This window comes from Oncorhynchus gorbuscha, linkage group LG06 (genome assembly GCF_021184085.1).
Source record: "Oncorhynchus gorbuscha isolate QuinsamMale2020 ecotype Even-year linkage group LG06, OgorEven_v1.0, whole genome shotgun sequence".
NCBI lineage: Eukaryota > Metazoa > Chordata > Actinopteri > Salmoniformes > Salmonidae > Oncorhynchus > Oncorhynchus gorbuscha.
This window is the reverse complement of record NC_060178.1, coordinates 43,757,098-43,778,563: the sequence shown is the minus strand read 5'-3', so window position 1 is coordinate 43,778,563 and position 21,466 is coordinate 43,757,098. Positions and strand designations below refer to the sequence as shown.

General features: G+C 43.2%; 2 protein-coding genes across 2 annotated transcripts in view; both read right to left on the bottom strand.

Annotated features, from left to right (window-relative positions):
- Positions 1-308: 308 nt before the first annotated feature.
- Positions 309-1,412, bottom strand: LOC124037416 (the record flags this gene model as incomplete). The annotated part of the gene is made up of 2 exons (XM_046352106.1): positions 309-1,103; positions 1,299-1,412. Coding segments are annotated over 2 exons (909 nt in total), but the record flags the coding sequence as incomplete, so codon positions are not given.
- A 4,728-nt stretch (positions 1,413-6,140) lies between these two features.
- The window catches only part of LOC124038000 (influenza virus NS1A-binding protein homolog A-like), a 30,196-nt gene continuing 14,870 nt past the window's right edge, over positions 6,141-21,466 (bottom strand). The window contains exons 4-14 of the mRNA XM_046353341.1: positions 20,750-20,919; positions 19,424-19,499; positions 19,147-19,320; positions 14,490-14,615; positions 12,883-12,996; positions 12,215-12,359; positions 11,818-12,042; positions 11,575-11,696; positions 11,205-11,463; positions 7,493-7,666; positions 6,141-7,247 (exon numbers count right to left, since the gene is read on the bottom strand). Coding sequence (XP_046209297.1) covers positions 6,988-7,247; positions 7,493-7,666; positions 11,205-11,463; positions 11,575-11,696; positions 11,818-12,042; positions 12,215-12,359; positions 12,883-12,996; positions 14,490-14,615; positions 19,147-19,320; positions 19,424-19,499; positions 20,750-20,919 — 1,845 coding nt within the window. The 3' untranslated portion in view covers positions 6,141-6,987. The remainder of the gene's footprint in view (positions 7,248-7,492; positions 7,667-11,204; positions 11,464-11,574; positions 11,697-11,817; positions 12,043-12,214; positions 12,360-12,882; positions 12,997-14,489; positions 14,616-19,146; positions 19,321-19,423; positions 19,500-20,749; positions 20,920-21,466) is intronic.

Genomic DNA, 21,466 nt, shown 5'->3' with positions numbered 1-21,466 from the left:
GCTTAATATTAGGAAAGTTGAGAAATAAATATAGTAGGCCTAGCCTATAGAAAGCTGATTCTCCTCTTTTTAGTAGAGGAGTATAAGAGGCCTCCCTCTGTTTTCTTGCGCAATTCAATAGACTACGCAAGCATCTCGCGCAAGCATTACATTTACATTTAACATTACATTTAAGTCATTTAGCAGACGCTCTTATCCAGAGCGACATACAAATTGGTGCGTTCACCTTATGACAACCAGTGGAGCAGCCACTTTACAATAGTGCATCTAAATCTTTTAAGGGGGGGGGTGTGAAGGATTACTTTATCCTATCCTAGGTATTCCTTAAAGAGGTGGGGTTTCAGGTGTCTCCGGAAGGTGGTGATTGACTCCGCTGTCCTGGCGTCGTGAGGGAGTTTGTTCCACCATTGGGGGGCCAGAGCAGCGAACAGTTTTGACTGGGCTGAGCGGGAACTGTACTTCCTCAGTGGTAGGGAGGCGAGCAGGCCAGAGGTGGATGAACGCAGTGCCCTTGTTTGGGTGTAGGGCCTGATCAGAGCCTGGAGGTACTGAGGTGCCGTTCCCCTCACAGCTCCGTAGGCAAGCACCATGGTCTTGTAGCGGATGCGAGCTTCAACTGGAAGCCAGTGGAGAGAGCGGAGGAGCGGGGTGACATGAGAGAACTTGGGAAGGTTGAACACCAGACGGGCTGCGGCGTTCTGGATGAGTTGTAGGGGTTTAATGGCACAGGCAGGGAGCCCAGCCAACAGCGAGTTGCAGTAATCCAGAGGGGAGATGACAAGTGCCTGGATTAGGACCTGCGCTGCTTCCTGTGTGAGGCAGGGTCGTACTCTGCGGATGTTGTAGAGCATGAACCTACAGGAACGGGCAACCGCCTTGATGTTAGTTGAGAACGACAGGGTGTTGTCCAGGATCACGCCAAGGTTCTTAGCGCTCTGGGAGGAGGACACAATGGAGTTGTCAACCGTGATGGCGAGATCATGGAACGGGCAGTCCTTCCCCGGGAGGAAGAGCAGCTCCGTCTTGCCGAGGTTCAGCTTGAGGTGGTGATCCGTCATCCACACTGATATGTCTGCCAGACATGCAGAGATGCGATTCGCCACCTGGTCATCAGAAGGGGGAAAGGAGAAGATTAATTGTGTGTCGTCTGCATAGCAATGATAGGAGAGACCATGTGAGGTTATGACAGAGCCAAGTGACTTGGTGTATAGCGAGAATAGGAGAGGGCCTAGAACAGAGCCCTGGGGGACACCAGTGGTGAGAGCGCGTGGTGAGGAGACAGATTCTCGCCACGCCACCTGGTAGGAGCGACCTGTCAGGTAGGACGCAATCCAAGCGTGGGCCGCGCCGGAGATGCCCAACTCGGAGAGGGTGGAGAGGAGGATCTGATGGTTCACAGTATCGAAGGCAGCCGATAGGTCTAGAAGGATGAGAGCAGAGGAGAGAGAGTTAGCTTTAGCGGTGCGGAGCGCCTCCGTGATACAGAGAAGAGCAGTCTCAGTTGAATGACTAGTCTTGAAACCTGACTGATTTGGATCAAGAAGGTCATTCTGAGAGAGATAGCGGGAGAGCTGGCCAAGGACGGCACGTTCAAGAGTTTTGGAGAGAAAAGAAAGAAGGGATACTGGTCTGTAGTTGTTGACATCGGAGGGATCGAGTGTAGGTTTTTTCAGAAGGGGTGCAACTCTCGCTCTCTTGAAGACGGAAGGGACGTAGCCAGCGGTCAGGGATGAGTTGATGAGCGAGGTGAGGTAAGGGAGAAGGTCTCCGGAAATGGTCTGGAGAAGAGAGGAGGGGATAGGGTCAAGCGGGCACGTTGTTGGGCGGCCGGCCGTCACAAGACGCGAGATTTCATCTGGAGAGAGAGGGGAGAAAGAGGTCAGAGCACAGGGTAGGGCAGTGTGAGCAGAACCAGCGGTGTCGTTTGACTTAGCAAACGAGGATCGGATGTCGTCGACCTTCTTTTCAAAATGGTTGATGAAGTCATCTGCAGAGAGGGAGGAGGGGGGAGGAGGATTCAGGAGGGAGGAGAAGGTGGCAAAGAGCTTCCTAGGGTTAGAGGCAGATGCTTGGAATTTATAGTGGTAGAAAATGGCTTTAGCAGCAGAGACAGAGGAGGAAAATGTAGAGAGGAGGGAGTGAAAGGATGCCAGGTCCGCAGGGAGGCGAGTTTTCCTCCATTTCCGCTCGGCTGCCCGGAGCCCTGTTCTGTGAGCTCGCAATGAGTCGTCGAGCCATGGAGCGGGAGGGGAGGACCGAGCCGGCCTGGAGGATAGGGGACATAGAGAGTCAAAGGATGCAGAAAGGGAGGAGAGGAGGGTTGAGGAGGCAGAATCAGGAGATAGGTTGGAGAAGGTTTGAGCAGAGGGAAGAGATGATAGGATGGAAGAGGAGAGAGTAGCGGGGGAGAGAGAGCGAAGGTCGGGACGGCGCGATACCATCCGAGTAGGGGCAGTGTGGGAAGTGTTGGATGAGAGCGAGAGGGAAAAGGATACAAGGTGGTGGTCGGAGACTTGGAGGGGAGTTGCAATGAGGTTAGTGGAAGAACAGCATCTAGTAAAGATGAGGTCGAGCGTATTGCCTGCCTTGTGAGTAGGGGGGGAAGGTGAGAGGGTGAGGTCAAAAGAGGAGAGGAGTGGAAAGAAGGAGGCAGAGAGGAATGATCTCAAAGGTAGACGTGGGGAGGTTAAAGTCGCCCAGAACTGTGAGAGGTGAGCCGTCCTCAGGAAAGGAGCTTATCAAGGCATCAAGCTCATTGATGAACTCTCCGAGGGAACCTGGAGGGCGATAAATGATAAGGGTGTTAAGCTTGAAAGGGCTGGTAACTGTGACAGCATGGAATTCAAAGGAGGCGATAGACAGATGGGTAAGGGGAGAAAGAGAGAATGACCACTTGGGAGAGATGAGGATCCCGGTGCCACCACCCCGCTGACCAGAAGCTCTCGGGGTGTGCGAGAACACGTGGGCGGACGAAGAGAGAGCAGTGGGAGTAGCAGTGTTATCTGTGGTGATCCATGTTTCCGTCAGTGCCAAGAAGTCGAGGGACTGGAGGGAGGCATAGGCTGAGACGAACTCTGCCTTGTTGGCCGCAGATCGGCAGTTCCAGAGGCTACCGGAGACCTGCAACTCCACGTGGGTCGTGCGCGCTGGGACCACCAGATTAGGGTGGCCGCGGCCACGCGGTGTGGAGCGTTTGTATGGTCTGTGCAGAGAGGAGAGAACAGGGATAGACAGACACATAGTTGACAGGCTACAGAAGAGGCTACGCTAATGCAAAGGAGATTGGAATGACAAGTGGACTACACGTCTCGAATGTTCAGAAAGTTAAGCTTACGTAGCAAGAATCTTATTGACTAAAATGATTAAAATGATACAGTACTGCTGAAGTAGGCTAGCTGGCAGTGGCTGCTTTTCGCTACACCAGAAATAACATCTGCTTAACACGTGTATGTGACCAATAACATTTGATTTGAAATGTTATGCAAATGATTTTTGAATACATGCATTGATGTCAGAGTGATTAGAGGGACAATAGAGTGCTGAGTACCAGGCAGTTAGCAAGTTTGAAGGCTACTAATGACCATCAGCAGCATTAGTGCTTGGAGAAGCCTAATTACCGTGACGAGACATGAACAACCAATTAATATATTATAATTAGAGCCCGACCGATATATCGTTTCACCGATATTTTCGGCTGATATTGCCATTTTACCGATGTATCGATATCGTCCGTTTTATTGCACCGTTATTCATGCTTATCTGAACACTTGCGGCAGATCTCACGTCGTTATTGTCACAATGTAAGAACAAAACATTTGGATCATTGACAATTGCTCTTTTGGATGTTGATTTATGAGAACTCAGTTTTGATTTTTTTTGTATATCGGCAGATGTATAAATATTGGCAAGTTTCAGTGAACAGTTGTGACGGCTTATCAAAAGTTTTTGAAAGCTTAGCTCAACATTTGTTTGTTATTGAGCAGGTGATTGAGGCAGCTGAACCCCATAGGGTTCCAGATGGGAAATAGAGTGCCATTTGGGACAGAACCACAGTCTTTGCTGGACAGTATAGAAGCATTCAAGTTGACACTGGTCTGTAGTGAGTGTATGGATGCACAGTAGTGTCTGTGGTTTATGTGACTATGTCCATGCATATGTATATTTGATCGTGTGTACTGTTCGTCTAAGTTTGTACAGTACCAATGTGACAGTTCATGCAAGTCCCAAGGAGCATTTGGGGGTCGTAGAGCAAAACAGAAAACGCCATTGGCATTCTCACACCCCTCTGTGTAAAGGTGAGACGCTCACGAACATGTCTGTTGTTCCATGTAGTGAATATGTCATTCAATGTGTTTGTATGGGGTAATAGCAGTAAGGCCAAATAAAACTCTTCGTCAAATAATGTTTTTAATATAGATTTTTTTACATTCCTTAATCAAATAGCAAAATTATCCACGGTATGATCATCTTAAAACTATTCTATATAGCTTAGTAGACCCTCCCCCAGCCTGGACAGGGCTTAAGACGGTTTAGTGCTAAACATAAGGGGTTAAATATATGTTTAATAAAATTCTGTTTCCTGATCTTTCTTATATTGCTCAGATATAAGACCTCCACTTCAGAACAAACTTTATTTTTGCGGGGACTATCTGTTCCATGTCGTGAATCTGTTATTCAATGTGTTTGTATGAGCTAATAGCAGTAAGTCCAAAAATTCATTTATCAAATAATTCATATTATTTTGATACTTCAAGGGGTCTTAAAATTCCAAATCAAATAGCAAAATTATCCTTGGTATGACCTTAAAACAATTCCATACAGCTTAGTATTACCCCCTCCAGTTTAGACTATTATGGTTGAATGATTTAACTTGAGCGGCAATATTTCTATATAGCCTACACAAGAGTGGCTAGGTGTCGACTATCACTGGTTAACGCTTGATCTGATAGAATCTATGCAAGTCGCTCTGGATAAGAGCGTCTGCTAAATGACTTAAATGTAAATGTAAATCTATGCGTAGATTCAAAGATTGGACTAATCTTACAGTTGGTGAAACATTTGTCACAGAACATGTTTAATTTCCTAACCTCCCTTTGCTTTTACAATGCATGTGACCCTGATCCTGGCTGAAACTCATGTCCCTATGGGACCCTAGGCGTTTTATATTTTCTGTCTCTGACAGTCTGATTCAGTGAAACAATGAAACAAAATACTGACTGTTCATTTTTAGAGCAGATGGGACAATTATAATTCCATAGAAGTATAATTATATTTCTATGGGTAGGTTATTGTTTGACATGGCCTGGCCAAAAGCAATGACTGCTCAGCAGAAAGTGAAGTGCTACCCTCGAACCTTCTGTGACCTACTTCCCTCAGCCAGGTCGCGACGTGATTGACGGAACGTAGAGGGGGAGGAATTAGTGGTCTTTGACAGACAGGTGTTAGGTAAGGTAGCCAATGTCCAAGGACAGGGTAGTTCAATGGAGGGCAGGTACAGCTCAGGTGTTGCGTCATTCACCCACCTCTAGATATCATGTGACCCAGACTGACTGGGTCCCTCTATCCTTCCCTCCCTGCTCTGCAGGCAACTACATTTAGTGTAATCCTTCAAATTACACCCTAATAGGAACAGAGAAAGGGTTTAGGGCTCTATTCAAGCCGTAGCTTTATAGCGCAATTGACAAGACATTGTTCCCACGGTCGCGGCGACTGCATTCACGCTAAACGGTCGGCTCAATCAGAAATTCTTATTTTTTTTTTATGCTGCTCTTACGCAATACGGATTTAATTCTGATATTCTTCCACAAATTGGTCTATTGACCAATCAGATATTTTGCCAATTAGGCAAAGGATCAGAATTCGACTGCATAGACCATGCTGCCATACATTTCTGCTCAAGGAGAGAAATGCTATATTTGGGGACAGTAATTGTGTCCTGGTGGAAAAAATAGTGACTTGCAACATCCAATTGGTGGAAGGTTTATAGAATGTGTATAAATTAGGTTCATTAGAACCCCGGGGTGGAAATTTCCCAATGCTACCTCAAAGACAGCGAGTCACTCCACTTTAACAAACCAGTCAAACCCGACTCTTAGTTCTAGTACTGTATTGAACTGGAAAACTAAAAAGAGGACAAACAGTCAGGTTGAAATGGTTTATTAGTTAAGAAATATCAGCTTGTTACAAATGTGATGCAGCACTTTCCAATTGAATCATTCTAAACTCACAAAAGAAAATCGAAGCCAAATATCTGAACCCCTTTCAAAAACGCTCAACACAACAGCATCTCCATAATAGTAGATTAGTCAGAATGCAGCAACAAAAGAGTAGGTTAGCGTGTGTTACTAAACTGGCACTGGTTTCGTTTGATGAGTCAGACATGTGCGTCCACTACTTCCTCGATTGGTAAATCAGCAGTGTATAAAAATATAAAAAGGGCATTAAAGATCTATGAAGCAATGCAGCTTCAGTCTAAACTACACTGCCATGGAAATTACCCTCTTTCTTTGAATAAGGCTTCAAAATTGCAGATATTTAAATGTGTGAGCTAAAATGACAGTTCAAAATGGGGAAAAAAATATTCAGAATCACTTTCCTAAAACAAGTCAACTCAGTTTTCCAGTACTGTCACCTATTCTGAACACACCAGTAAGTCCAAGGTAGTTATGGTGACCAAAACAGTAGGTGTTTCTCTGTAAACCCTCAAAACAATACACAAAACTTTCCAAGAAACTCAATTGCACAAAAATGTATTAAAGATGTTGGCATTCTTAATACAAAAAAATAAAAAAAGCAATCTAAATATATACAGCACAAAAAATATTGTATGCAATATGCAAAGGCTTGATGTTGCTTTAGGCAACCCTCCCAAAATTATTCCCCTGTCCCTGCCGCTCACGTACAGAAAAATCACAAAACACAATTAAAAGCACAAAGCATGTTGGTTTGAGACTCCCCCCCCCATAACAGCCCCTTAACCCCTGACCCTCAGACGGAAGAGGAGAGGGCCTCGGCGCAATCGCTCCACTCGTCCGTCTCAGGGTCGTACACCTCGAGCGTGTTCAGGAAGTTGTTTCCGTCGAAGCCTCCCACGGCACAGATGACGTCACCCAGCGCAGCCACACCCGCATTGCTCCGTGCCACAGTCATGCTACCCAGCATCCTCCACGTGTTACGGACTGGGTCATACACTTCTACGCAGCGCAGTGCATGGGAGCCATCGAACCCACCAACCACTAAGAGCTTCCCTAGAGAGGGGAAGAGAAGGAGATGAGAGAGAACAGAGAAAGAAAGAGCAAAGGGTCAGCACAAATCAGATTTTATCTGAGGAGTAATGATGGACATTTCTGCCAAATTCCAAGGTTGCAACCACAGAACCCTGCATTCCTACACCGAACTGATTACCCTATACATGGTAATCCTCTCGAGCCCGCCCCCGTTTAGAGCAGACCATAGAATTGGAATATTTCATTTCTATGGAGTAGTCTCTTACCATTGTAGACGGCCACCCCAGCCCCCCTGCGAGCTACGTTCATGGGGGCGATAAGGGTCCAAGTGTTATTCTCAGGGTTGTAGCGCTCCACTGTATTCAGGCAGTTCCACGACTCAGCACCTCCAATCACGTACATGAAGCCATCCAGCTCACATACCGCAGCCTGGTGCCTCTCTAGGAGAACAGAGTTAACACTGCACATTAGTCACTTTTCACAGAACTCAAAGCTGTTCCAGTTCTTCACGAATACAGTATATGCGATACAGCGAAATCGGAAAGTATTCAAACCCCTTCACTTTTTCCACATTTTGTTACAATTCAACCATATTCTAAAATAGATTAAATAAATAATGGAGTGCTGTATGAGATGACCTGGCCGCCACAATCACCCGACCTCGACCCAATTGAGATGGTTTTGGATGAGTTGGACCACAGAGTGAAGGAAAAGCAGCCAACAAGTGTTCAGTATATGTGGGAACTCCTTCAAGACAGTTGGAAAAGCATTCCAGGTGATGCTGGTTGAGAGAATGCCAAGAGTGTGCAAAGCTGTCATCAAGGCAAAGGGTGGTTACTTTGAAGAATCTCAAATATATTTGGATTGAACACTTTTAGACGTACTACATCATTCCATGTGTGTTATTTCATAGTTTTGCTGTCTTCACTATTATTCTATAATGCAGAAAATAGTACAAATGAAGAAAAACCCTTGAATGAGTAAGTCTCAACTTTTGACTGGTACTGAAAGCATTTTGCGCCCTTCCCCTTTTCCACATTTTGTTACGTTACATCCTTATTCTAAAATGGATTAAATACATTATTTCCCTCAGCAATCTACACACAATGACAAAGCAAAAATAGGTTTTTACAAATGTATTAGAAATACTTTATAAATATTTTATTTAAGTACTCAAACCCTTTGCTATGAGACTAGAAATTTAGCTCAGGTGCATACTGTTTCCATTGATCATCCTTGAGATGTTTCTACAACTTGTAGTCCACATGTGGTTGATTGGACATGATTTGGAAATGCACACTTGTCTATATAAGGTCCCACAGTTGACAGTGCATGTCAGAGCAAAAACCAAGCCACGAGGTCTAATGATTTGTCTGTAGAGCTCCGAGACGGGATTGTGTCGAGGCATAGATCTGGGGAAGGGTATCAAAACATTTCTGCAGCATTGAAGGTCCTCAAGAACAGTGGCCTCCATCATTCTTAAATGGAAGACGTTTGGAACCGCCAAGGCTCTTCCTAGAGATGGCCGGCCGGCCAAACCAAGCAAACAGGGGAGAATGGCATTGGACCTGATGGTCACTCTGACAGAGCTACAGAGTTCCTCTGTGGAGATGGGAGACCCTTCCAGAAGGAAAACCATATCTGCAGCACTTCACCATCAGGCTTTTATGGTTGAGTGGCTAGACGGAAGCCACTCCTCAGTAGAACATGGCGGTCCACTTGGAGTTTGCCAAAAGGCACCTATAGGACACTCAGACCATGAGAAACAAGATTCTCTGGTCTGATGAAACCAAGATTGAACTCTGGTCTGAACACCAAGCGTCACGTCTGAAGAAAACCTTGGGGATGGTGCCAGGTTAAGCATGGTGGTGGCAACATCATGCTGTGGGGATGTTTTTCAGCGGCAAGGAGACTAGTCAGGATCAAGCGAAAGATGAACAGAGCAAAGGACAAAGATCCTTGATAAATACCTGCTCCAGAGCGCTCAGGACCTCAGACTGGGGCCAAGGTTAACTTCTTGGTGACATGGGGCAGTATTTTCCCATCCGGATGAAATGCATGCCCAAATTCAACTGCCAGCTACTCATCCTCAGAAGAGAAGATATGCACATTATTAGTAGATTTGGATAGAAAACACAGAAATTTCTAAAAATGGTTTGAATCAGGTCTGTGAGTATAACAGAACTTATTTAGCAGGCGAAACCCTGAGGACAAACCATTCAGATTTGTTTTTGTTTTTTTGAGGTCACTCTTTTCAATGGTTTTCATTGGGAATCCAGATTTCTAAAGGGACCTTCTTGCAATTCCTATCGCTTCCACTGGATGTCAGCCTTTAGAAATTGGTTGAGGTTATTCCTTTGTGTAATGAAGAAGTACGGCCATCTTGAACGAGGGTCACTTGAAGTGTACTGTTAGATAGAGGCGCGTGACCAGAACGCATGCTTCAGTTTGTTTTCTTCCTGTATTGAACACAGATCGTCCAGTCTTCAATTGTATAAATTATTTATGTTAAATACCTAAAGTTGTATTACAAACATAGCTTGAAATGTTTTGGTAAAATTTACAGGTAACTTTTGAGATATTTTGTAGTCACGTTGAGCAAGTTGGAACCGGTGGTTTTCTGGATCAAACGCGCCAAATGATATATAAATCGGCGGAATTAAATCGAACTAAGGGACCATTTGTGATGTTTATGGGACATATTGGAGTGCCAACAAAAGAAGCTTGTCAAAGGCATTAATTTTTACGTGGGACGCTAGCTTCCCACATAGCCCAGAGGTTCTACAGGTTAATCTTCCAACAGGACCACGACCCTAAGCACACAGCCAAGACAGCATAGGAGTGGCTTCTGGACAATTCTCAATGTCCTTGAGTGGCCCAGCCAGAGCAGACTTGAACCCGATCGAACATCTCTGGAGAGACCTGAAAATAGCTGTGCAGCGACGCTACCCATCCAACCTGACAGAGCTTGAGAGGATCTACAGATAAGAATGGGAGAAACTCCCCAAATACAGGTGCGTCAAGCATCATACCCAAGAACACTTAAACTGTAATCACTGCCAAAGATGCTTCAACAAAGTACTGAGTAAAGGGTCTGAACACTTGTGATATTTCAGTTTCATTTTTTATAAATTTGCAAAAATGTCTAAACCTGTTTTTATTTTGTCATTATGGGGTATTGTGTGTAGATAGATGAGGGAAAACCCATCCATTTCAGAATAAGGCTGTAATCTAACAAAATGTGGAAAAATTCAAGTGGTCTGAATACCTTCCCGAATGCACTGTACATAAGCACCATACTAAAGCATTCAGTCCTGTGACAGATCAAAGAAACCCTTTTTGGTATAATCTGGAACCCTTTTTGCTCAGTGTGTGTGTGTGTGATATTGGTACAGCATGTGTACAGTACAATCATATTTGAACAATGAAGCCAAAACTTTTAATTTTGCTTTATACTTCAGCATTTGGGATTTGATATAAAATGTTTTATATTGAGGTGACAGTAAAGAATTTAGCCTTTTATGTGAGGGTATTTTAATACACATGTTTTACCGTTTGGAAATGAATGCACTTTATGCATCTAGTCCACCCATTTTAAGGTGTCAAGTACTTTGACAAATGTACTTCGTGTATTCAATTTAGTCAAAAGTTTAGTACTTGGTCCCATTTTCCGAGCATGCAATGACTAAGGTTGTGACTCTTCAAACTTGTTGGGTGTATTTTTAGTTTGTTTTGGTTGTGTTTCGAATTATGTTGTGCCCAATGAATGGGAAATCATTTGTCATTTTTGAGTCACTTATTGTAAATAAGAATAGAATGTTTCTGAACACTTCTACATTAATGTGGAAAACCCCTCAAATAATCGTGACATTCTGTACTGTCGCCTCATAAAACATTTGATCTCAAATCAAATGCTGGAGTATAAAGCCAAATTCAAATAAATACGTAGGGAAGTGTATGTGTGCTATTGGTACGTACTGATGTTGAGGGGGGCACAGTTGTTCCAGGTCTTGGTCACAGGGTCAAAAGCATCACAGTTCTTCAGTCCTTTCTGCCCACAGGGGTCTGACCCTCCCACCACAAACAGCTTATTGTTCAACGAGCAGACACCTGCGTTGCAGCGATTGGTCCGGAGCTCTGCCACCTGAGCCCACGTGTCAGTGTGGGGATCGTAGGTCTCCCCACAGCTCAGCTCGTCTGAGTGACCGTTGGAGCCACCCATCACATACAGCTGACCCTAAGAGATCAGAGGAGACAAAGAGGCAGGTTTAAGTCAGAAAACTATTGATCAGACAGGCACCTGTCAATCATAGGAAATGTGGGTTCAAAGGACAGGGGTGTGTTGTACCATGAGCACGGCCATCTGGAAGCGAGCCCTGGCAGTCCGCATGGGAGCAGTAAAGGTCCAGAGGTCCTCTTTGGGGTCGTAACACTCCACAGTCCTCAGGCACTCCTCCCGGTTATACCCTCCTGGAGGGAACATACACAGAAGATACAAGGGCAGTAACAGGAAATTTGGACAATCTAAGATTTGAGACCTGTCAGTGCCAGTCTAGATAGAGAGGCCCATTGATTGGTTAACCCTGCATACCTGCAGCGATGAGCCTGCCGTGCAGGGTGGCAGTGCCCAGGCCAGAGCGGGCGTAGTGCATGGAGGTCAGCGGGTGTTCCTCCAGCTCCTCAGACTGAGCCTCAAAGCTCAGGCTCTTCATCAGACATGGTGTGGCAGAGGGAGAACCCTGGGGAGAGTTGCGGCCATGCAGGAAGATCACACACAACACCCCATCCAGTACGGCCAGACACAGGTAGGTGTTGTCTGGAAGAGATGGAGGAGGGAGGTGATGTATGAGCGGAGGTGATGTTAATAACTAAATAAAATTTAGGAAATGTTATTATCTTAAACATTAGGCTATTCATACACATTATTATGCTATACACCCACTCCTTGACATCGAAGGCTTCAAACATTCTTCGACACATTCACTTACTGGTGGTCTTCTCGGAAGCGATGTACTTCCACTCTCTCCTGCAGGGTTTGGGTGTGTTGGAGGCCAAGCCGGAGTGTGAAGAGCTGCCGGGGGTGGAGGAGCTCGGCTGTCTCTGGGTGTTGCTTTTCTCACGGGGGGGCTTCTTCTGCAAGAGCAGAAAGCAGCTACAGAAGCCCAGCCAGAGGCAACAGCCACATCATCCCACCACTGCCTAATATACCAGCTGGCTGCAGAACGCACACTCCACAATTTGGCCTGAAAATGGACTAAACCTGGGTTTAAACCTGCATAGAAATACATCCAAGCACATTCTTTTAGCAGTGCCAGTCCCCCTGAAATGTTTCAAACCAGCCTACAACAAATTTTAAAACATCTGAAAAAGCTGAAAGACAGCACAGACAATGAGAAGACTTTTACAAATGCAGAAGCAGCTACATACTGAGACCACACACACAAAAAGGTAGAATCACCCAATCGCCGAAAGACTGATCTGAGAACGAGTCTAATATAGAACATGAGCTAAGCAAGCAGGTCTGTAGTATCACCAGGTTCTACAAACTAATTGTTTGCCTTGTTGCCAGGCTACATAAGGTGGGATAAAAGCAAAGTTGGGCCAAGCGACACTCTGGTAGGCCCAGGAAAGGTCCAGGTAGGGGTGGGTTGTGTACCTGAACCAACTGCATGTGGTCCTCCTCCGCACCAACCCCAAACATCCCATGTTCCTCAATGATGAGTGCGCCATCGAGCAGCTTGTGGTCGGCTGAGTAGTACAACGTTTGCACCTGCAAGACACACAGCGACATCACCCATGTGGCAGGCTGTCTCCATGGCAACACAGCAGCATCCCGGGCAACAAGAAAGTGAGGGAGTAAGGAGGACAGTGAGGGAGGAAGGCTGATCTGTCGTCACTGGTAGGAGCCAATGCTTCTTTATCAACATAGACACACAGAACGAACAGAGGTGGTTACAGGACATGTAGGGGTCCACACAAAACCAGCAGTTTCTGCTTCTGTGCTGCCCTCTCTCCATAAGATCTAAAAAAGGAGGAGTCTGGGTTTGGTAAATACGCAACATTTGGAAACGTCTTCAGTCCGCATGACCTCACAGGCTGCTTGGAAACCAGAAACCACGCTCCTGGCTGGCTGAAGTCGGGCATTATAATTATAAAGGCACTGCAGTTTCCTGATGTAAAACCATGAGGTATGCTTTCATACAGCAGGTGAAGGCAAAGCTTCAACATACATTGACTTCATACAAGTAGTCATAAAATAAAAAAACAACAAAAAGTTGTTTTCAATCAAAGTTAGTATGACAGAAATCTGTTGAAATAAGTGACTGGATTATGATGTGGGCATTTAGATTGTGTGTGGAATATGCTTGAGCAGAGACTCATTTCAAAAGGTGGTTTAAATGGCCGTCATTCTGCTCTTGCCCACGTTAAAGGACAAAGCTCTTAAAATGTACTGTGCAATCACTGATTTGGATAGATATGGTTCATATTAAATGCGGTTTTAAAATAAGGGGTTAGATCAGTGAATTATGAGGGGTGTATCGAGTCTCATGGGGGTGGGGTGGTTGGGGTAATCATGGTTATGTGCTAAGCAGATGTACTGTTCAGTGGATATGGGTTTCATTGAGTAATTTTGTATATCCGGATGATCAATCCGGCTGTATATCCGACTGTAGAGAGGGAGGTGCTTCTCTCCTCCCTCTTTTTCTCTCCCTGTTTCTCGCTCTCTGACTCATTACCCTGGTGGCTCAGTCTTGGCTCTTCAGTCGTCTCCTGCTGCTGTTAATAAACCTGGAGGACAGAGAAATCGACGGGGAGGAACAGTCATTAGAACTGGAGCGCTCACTGACACACGCACAATTAATGCGCACACACACTCCTGCTCAGAAAGAGAAGGGCATCGGTGAGACAGAACAGAGTCAAAGACCTGCTCACTCACTTTATTTCAATGCGAAAGAGACCAAAAGTCAATACTGTGGGTGGAACCAACTGATCACTAAAACATAAATATCAAAGAGCGAACAGCCACACGGCTGTGTCTCTGCTCACCTCTAGTTTGCAGTATGGCCAGGTACACTGTACTGCATAACTTAACACTTAAAAAAAGAACGAAAAAACAAACAGTCCTAACAGTGTGTGAAATGACATCATGCCACGTTGAGTTGTGAACAGTGCCTTAACTTGGTTAGAGGAAAGCGCAGAAAGGAGGGGAGGGATGCATATGGGGCAGATGAGTGCAAGCTAGTCTCCAGCTACGGTACTGACCTCCTCCATCAGTCTATCCAGTTGGTCTCCATTCTCCCACAGTCTGCGCTGGACCCAGTTAAGCACCTTGGAGTAGAGCTTGCCATTGCTGGGCAGGCTCAAGCTGTCTTCCAGCATTACTTCTAACTGTAGAGACAGATAAGAGGAGACCAGTCAGAAGAGGTGCTAGGATCAACCATGGCTAGGGTCAAATCATAAGTCACAAGACACTGATTCCTTATTGAACCATCATAGCCTAGCTAGGGTTATGATGCGTTCTACCTTAACTGGAGACAGACTTCAATCAAAACCTGTAACTGGTGAATTCTGTAGTACAAAAGTAATAATGCAACTAAGTGTATTTGAAGGCCATAAATAACCAGTTGGGTCACATCTTGCGATAAACGTGCAACACTGAATTTCTAACCTAGCCCACAATAACTGCTGTGTAGATCGAGCAGTCATTTGAAAGAGTAAGAACATTTCAGTGGGACAACTCAAAAGGTGAAATCCATTAAAGCCAAGATAATGGCATTCATTGTCCTTGACATATCACCGTTCTCTGTCGTGGGTGATGTTGGCTTTCGCCGATTGGTCAAGCACCGGTTAACACTACCAAGTGCGCAATTTTTCCCAGATGTTGCCCTACCGGAGTTACACAGTAATAGCGCCACGAGATACATGCTATGAAATGCAGTTTGGGTCTTTGCGTGTCAAAGATACAGTAGCACTGTCAAAGCATTTCAAAACAGTCTGCAAACACTGGCCACAAATGATGTGTTTACAATACAGCATTGGTAATAAAGCATCATTTCAGGGATAGCTAGCTTTAGCTTGGTACCTTGCTAGCACCAATACAACCAGCCTGAAAACAATGACCAGTAGAACCTGCAGTCATTTTCATTATTCTTAGCAATGATTTAGGAATCTATGTGAATAAGTATTAGCTAGGTTGCCACTTGATGTTTGCCTACTGAAATTGAACTTAAGTTCATGAAAATGAATAGCTAGTCAGCAACTTAACTGTTGCCCAAAGCTAACTTTATAAGCAAGCCTAGCTAGCTTCATCCAGCTAATGAGGCTTAACCGGACCGGGTTGTGAAGATAGCCACATTAAGGATTAGCCACATTAAGGATTAGCCACATTAAGGATTAGCCACATTAAGGATTAGCCACAATAGTGGAATTTGCAGTTTGCCATCAAAATAACGTCATTGACAGTGATGCAAATGAATACAAATAGTAGAATCATTCCATACATTTATTTTGAAGGCTAACCACAAAGTCCCTATTGTGGTTAATCCTTATGGTGGCTAGCTTCACATAGATGGGTCCAACCACCATTAATAAAATAAGAACTGCCTTGTAATTAGGGTTATTTTAGATGACACCTAGCTATATAGTTAGCTAGCTAATTAACTATAGCTACTGAAACAGATGTTATTTTGCTTTTAGGGGAAGAACTACATTGTTTGCACTGTAGGTGCACAAGCCAACTTTACCAGCATCATAGCATACATATCGATGAATCGTTGTGACATATGAAATACGAGTGAGTGTAATAACTAAAAAAAATAAAAAATGAATGAAAGCGTTAAATTATTTGACGTGCAGTCAATTCAGGTCCTGATTGGTCAAATCGTGTTATCTTGCATGCATCTTTTTTTGACACGAAGAGCCAAACGGCATTCCATAGAAATCCTGGTTGAGAATGAAACATCTGAAGAATGAAACAGCAAATAAGTGAAATAAATAGGTTTTGATTATGTTTTACTGGTAATTTATTTGACCTTTATTTAACTAGGCAGTTAAGAACAAATTCTTATTTTAAATGTCGGCCTAGGAACAGTGGGTTAACTGCCTTGTTCAGGGGGAGTAAATGGCAACAAAATAACCCTTTGTGTGTGTAACCTTAATTTACTTGCCTAGTTCAATTTAAGAACAATTATTTACAATGACGGCCTGGGCGATGCTGGGCCAATTGTGCGCCGCCCTATGGGACTCCCAATCACAGCCGGATGTGATACAGCCTTGATTTCAACCAGAGACTGTAGTGACGCCTCTTGCACTGAGATACAGTGCCTTTGACCACTACGTCCATGTGCGTGTTAACTATTTAACTGTACTCGAACGCTTTAACTTCTTGGTGACTGGGGCATAGTATTGAGTAGCTTGGATGAGTAAGGTGCCCAGAGTAAACTGCCTGCTACTCAGCCATAAAAGCTAGAATAAGCATATAATTAGTATATTTTGATAGAAAACACTGAAGTTTCTAAAACCGTTTGAATGATGTCTGAGTATAACAGAACTCATATGGCAGGAGAAAACCTGAGAAAAGAAATCCAACCAGGAAGTGGAAAATCTGAGGTTGGTCATTTTTCAACTCATTCCCTATTGAATATATTCCTAACGCTATTCCTAAGGCTTCCACTAGATGTCAACAGTCTTTAGAATGTTGTTTGATGCTTCTGCTGTGAATTGGGGCTGAATGAGAGGGGATTGGGCTAGGTGTCTGGCAGATTGCTATGAACTCGTGACAGAATTCTCCGGTTGGAACATTATTGAAGATTTGTTAAAAACATATTAGTTTGACAGGTTTCTACGACCTGTAATATAACTTTTTGGACTTTGTCTGACCTTGCACGCATGTTTTGATTTGTTTACCAAACGCTCTAAGGAAGGTATTTGGACATAAATTATTAACTTTATCGAACATTTATTGTGGAACTGGGCTTCCTGGGAGTGCATTCTGATGAAGATGATCAAAGGTAAGTGAATATTTATAATGCTATTTCTGACTAATGTTGACTACACAACATTGCAGATATCACTTTGGCTGTTTTGGTCTCAGAGCGCCGTACTCAGATTATTGCATGGTGTGCTTTTTCAGTAAAGTGTTTTTGAAATTTGACACCACGGTTGCATTAACCTCTTGAGTGTAGGTGGCAGTATTTTGATGAAAAATGTACCCAAATGAAACTGCCTATTTCTCAGGCCCAGAATATGCATATAATTATCAGATTAGGATACTATTTTTGAGTAGAAGAGAACTGATATTGCAGGCGAAAACCTGAGGAAAATCCAACCAGGAAGTGCCATTTTTCCTGAAACCTCTGTTCCATTGCATGCCTTCCCTCCATTTAAAGCAATATCAACCAGATCCCTTTTCCCATGGCTTCAGTCTTTAGACATTTTTCAGAATAAAAGCCTGAAACTGAGCAAGAAAGATCACATCGCGTCAATGGATGGCTGGGTGCCAGCAGAGTTTTGCATGCACGAGCAGCTTGAAGCAGACATTCTTTCACTCCTATTGAAAAAGCTACGGTCCGGTTGAAATATTATTGATTATTTATTGTAAAAACAACCTGGGGATTGATTATAAAAAAATGTTTGACATGTTTCTACGAACTTTTTGGAATTTGTCTGCCCCGTCGTGACCGCTCGAGCCTGTGGATTTCTGAACATACCTCCATTTGGTTGGCGCGATAAGTAATCCCTCTCACCCCCCCCCCCCTTAAGTTTTAGATGCACTATTGTAAAGTGACTGTTCCACTGGATGTCATAAGGTGAATGCACCAATTTGTAAGTCGCTCTGGATAAGAGCGTCTGCTAAATGACTTAAATGTAAATGTAATGGATTTAAAAATAAACTTTATGGAACAAAAGGAACATTTATTGTGTAACTGAGAGTCTGAGTTAAAACATCCGAAGATCAAAGGTAAGCGATTAATTTGCTGCTAGCTCTTTGTAATGTTTTGTCTGCTGAGAGAGATGTCTTAACATAAACGCTTGGATAGCTTTCGCCGAAAAGCTTTTTTGAAATCTGATGCGCCATGTGTATTAACAACAAGCTACGCTGTGTTTTGCTATATTGCACTTGTGATTTTATGAAAATGTAATATTTTTTGTAATTTAATTTGAATTTGGCGCTCTGCAATTCAGAGGATGTTGAGAAAATGATCCCGCTAACTGGACGGGTGCGCCAAGTTATGGAGAAGTTTATCTAAAGTTCCATGTACAATAGTTGTATCTTTTATCAATGTTTATTATGAGTATTTCTGTGAATTGATGTGGCTCTCTGCAAAATCACCGCATGTTTTGGAACTACTTAACATAACACGACAATGTAAAATGAGATTTTTGGATATAAATATGCACTTCAGCGAACAAAACATACATGTATTGTGTAACATGTCCTATGAATGTCATCTGATGAAGATCAAAGGTTAGTGATTAATTTTACCTATATTTCTGCTTTTTGTGACTCCACTCTTGGCTGGAAAAATGGCTGTGTTTTTCTGTGACTTGGTGGTGACCTAACAATAGTTTGTGGTTCTTTCGCTGGAAAGCCTTTTTGAAATCACACTGTGGCTGGATTAATGAGATTTATCTTTAAAATGGTGTAAAATACTTGTATGCTTGAGGAATTTTAATTATGAGATTTGTTGTTTTGAATTTGGCGCCCTGCACTTTCACTGGCTGTTGGGGGGTGGGACGTTACCGTCCCGATTATCCCAGAGAGGTTAAAGGCCATAACATGTTTTTATATCGGTGTGGTTTAAATATAAGGAAAATATCGGATATTAGCCAAAAATGTCATAATGACAACCTGAAAAATTGTGTTTAACTGCACTGCCCCATTAAGGTTGCAGTAGAACATTGCTCAGGGAAGGCTTACTTTGAGGCGGGGGAGTTTGAAGAAGTCCTCCTGCTCAGAGACCTCCAGCAGGTGTTCTTGGATGTAGATGTCGATCTTGGAGAGCATGCGGCCGTCACCCATGCAGCTGGAAAAGTTACGAAAGGAGATGACACTATGGGATTCCATCTTCGATAGCAGGTAGTTGCCACAGATCTGACCAATCAGAGAGGAGAGAAGTTTAAACATTTAACATTGGGACTGCATTTAAAATATACAATATTGCATATCAGTAGTTGAAAACAGAGTAAGATCCTACCTGCTTTACTCGTTCCATCTTTAGCCTTTTGGCTGCAGTGTAGACATCCTTAACCAACTCCTCGTCTGCCTTCAACCTGCAAGACAGAACCATTAGTTCGTCAGACAGACAAACACAGACAGGAGTTGTACGCATGCCTGACAGGTGATGAGCATAGTCAAAAAGAAAGCCTAGCAGAGAGAGCGGTGAAGGGTCCAGGAAATATTTTTTTAAAACCCATGGACTTTTTAATTTATTATTATTTATATAACTCTAATATATACATGTTTTCATAATATATTTTCCTGTGCCTCCTCGGGCCACTGAAACTCTCAGTCTGATGGTGTGGGTGTTAGGAAACAAAATTGAATATGAAATTACACAGCTGGAATGGCTAATAGAATGGTCTAGAGCCCACCCCCTTACCCTTTTAAAAAACAAAAAAAACAAAGGCACATGGTATTCGACCTGTCAGTTGGAGCGAGAGTTGCACCCTGAAAGTAGCAAACTTTCACACGTCTGTAGGCTACTTTCTTAAAAACAAAAAGGCATACATAATGCATATACATTTTCTTTATTGTTGTTGTACTGTTTTCAATAGGGAAACAGAAGATTCAGGACCAGAACAGCCTGTTTGCATGGTGGACCATCTTGGCCTATACCTTGTTTGCAGTCTATTTATTGCGGAATACCACGATTATATAGAGGGCCGACTATAGGCTGAGTCGCAGAGGCCAAACACAGTAAGTAATACTTATTATTACTTGCTGTGTTACGCTTCAGAGGCAATGGCCCATGGTATAATATACAGTATAACCACAAAGTCAATTTCATCATTTTGAGAAAATATCCATGTCTATATCATTTAACACTGGAATTCTGCTGTTAAAGGTAAATAAAGAAACCTGATTGCAATGAAGTTATTCTTCATGCATTCTCAGTTATTTACATCAAATACTAAACAGATTCAGATATTCAGTTCTTTATTGGCAACAGTTCTCAATTGTCAAGTGCGCCATGGTGATATGGACAAGTTTTATTTACACACATTCACCTTGTAAACAAGTTTATAATGAAAGTCAAAATTATGGCATGTAAGTATCTTTAAGTTATTGTTTTACAACTAAAAGCTCTGGAAGTTACAACTCATTCAGTCAAAATTATTTATATACTGATCCTTACCAAAATAAGGACATCCAGGCCAAAAAAACCAAACACTTACTTGCCCACCACGTAGTGGTGAAAGTTGGACATCTAACAAAGCCTAGGACTCATTGCACAATGCATGTCTCACTGGGCAGCGTAGGCATAGTTTAGGGGTCAGAGGGTAGAGGTCGTGGCACTTACTGGGCAGTGTAGGCGTAGTTAAGCAGGACCTCCACAGCCTCTGGGTCAAGGTCATCGAAGGTGACGTGGGACACGCCGTGTGGTTCAATGTCGCTGTTGAAGATCTCAAACAGGTAGGGGCTACAGCAGGCCAGCACAGCACGGTGAGCCATCAACTCATGACCACACACCTACACAGAGGAGATAGATCAGAGGTCAGGGCTAAAACCAGAGACCATTCTTCAGAGGTGCTATAATTTATACTGAACAAAAATAAAAACGCAATATGTAAAACTTTGGTCTCAAGTTTAAGAGCCATAATAAAAGATCCCAGAAATGGTCCATATGCACAACAATCTTATTTTTAAATTATTCAATTTCTGTTCATCACATGTCTGTGGGACTTGTTCAGTTTGTCTCAGTTGTTGATGCTTATGTCCATACAAATATTTACACATGTTAAGATTGCTGAAAATAAACGCAGTTGACAGTGTGAGAAGACGTTTCTTGGGTCAAAGACAAGGTTTTCAAAGGTTTTCCCTAAAAGGCTTTATGTTCATTGGAGTGTCAACCTATGCCATTAGTTTTATTCAAGAATAAAGCCAATAATTCATATGAATGTACCCTAACAAAATGTCATATTTTAAAAAGCCAATTTTTCATAATCACAAGGTTATATATCCATGCTTAGATGGCAGAAATATAACTACCCAGAAAAAAATACATTTTATTTTGAAT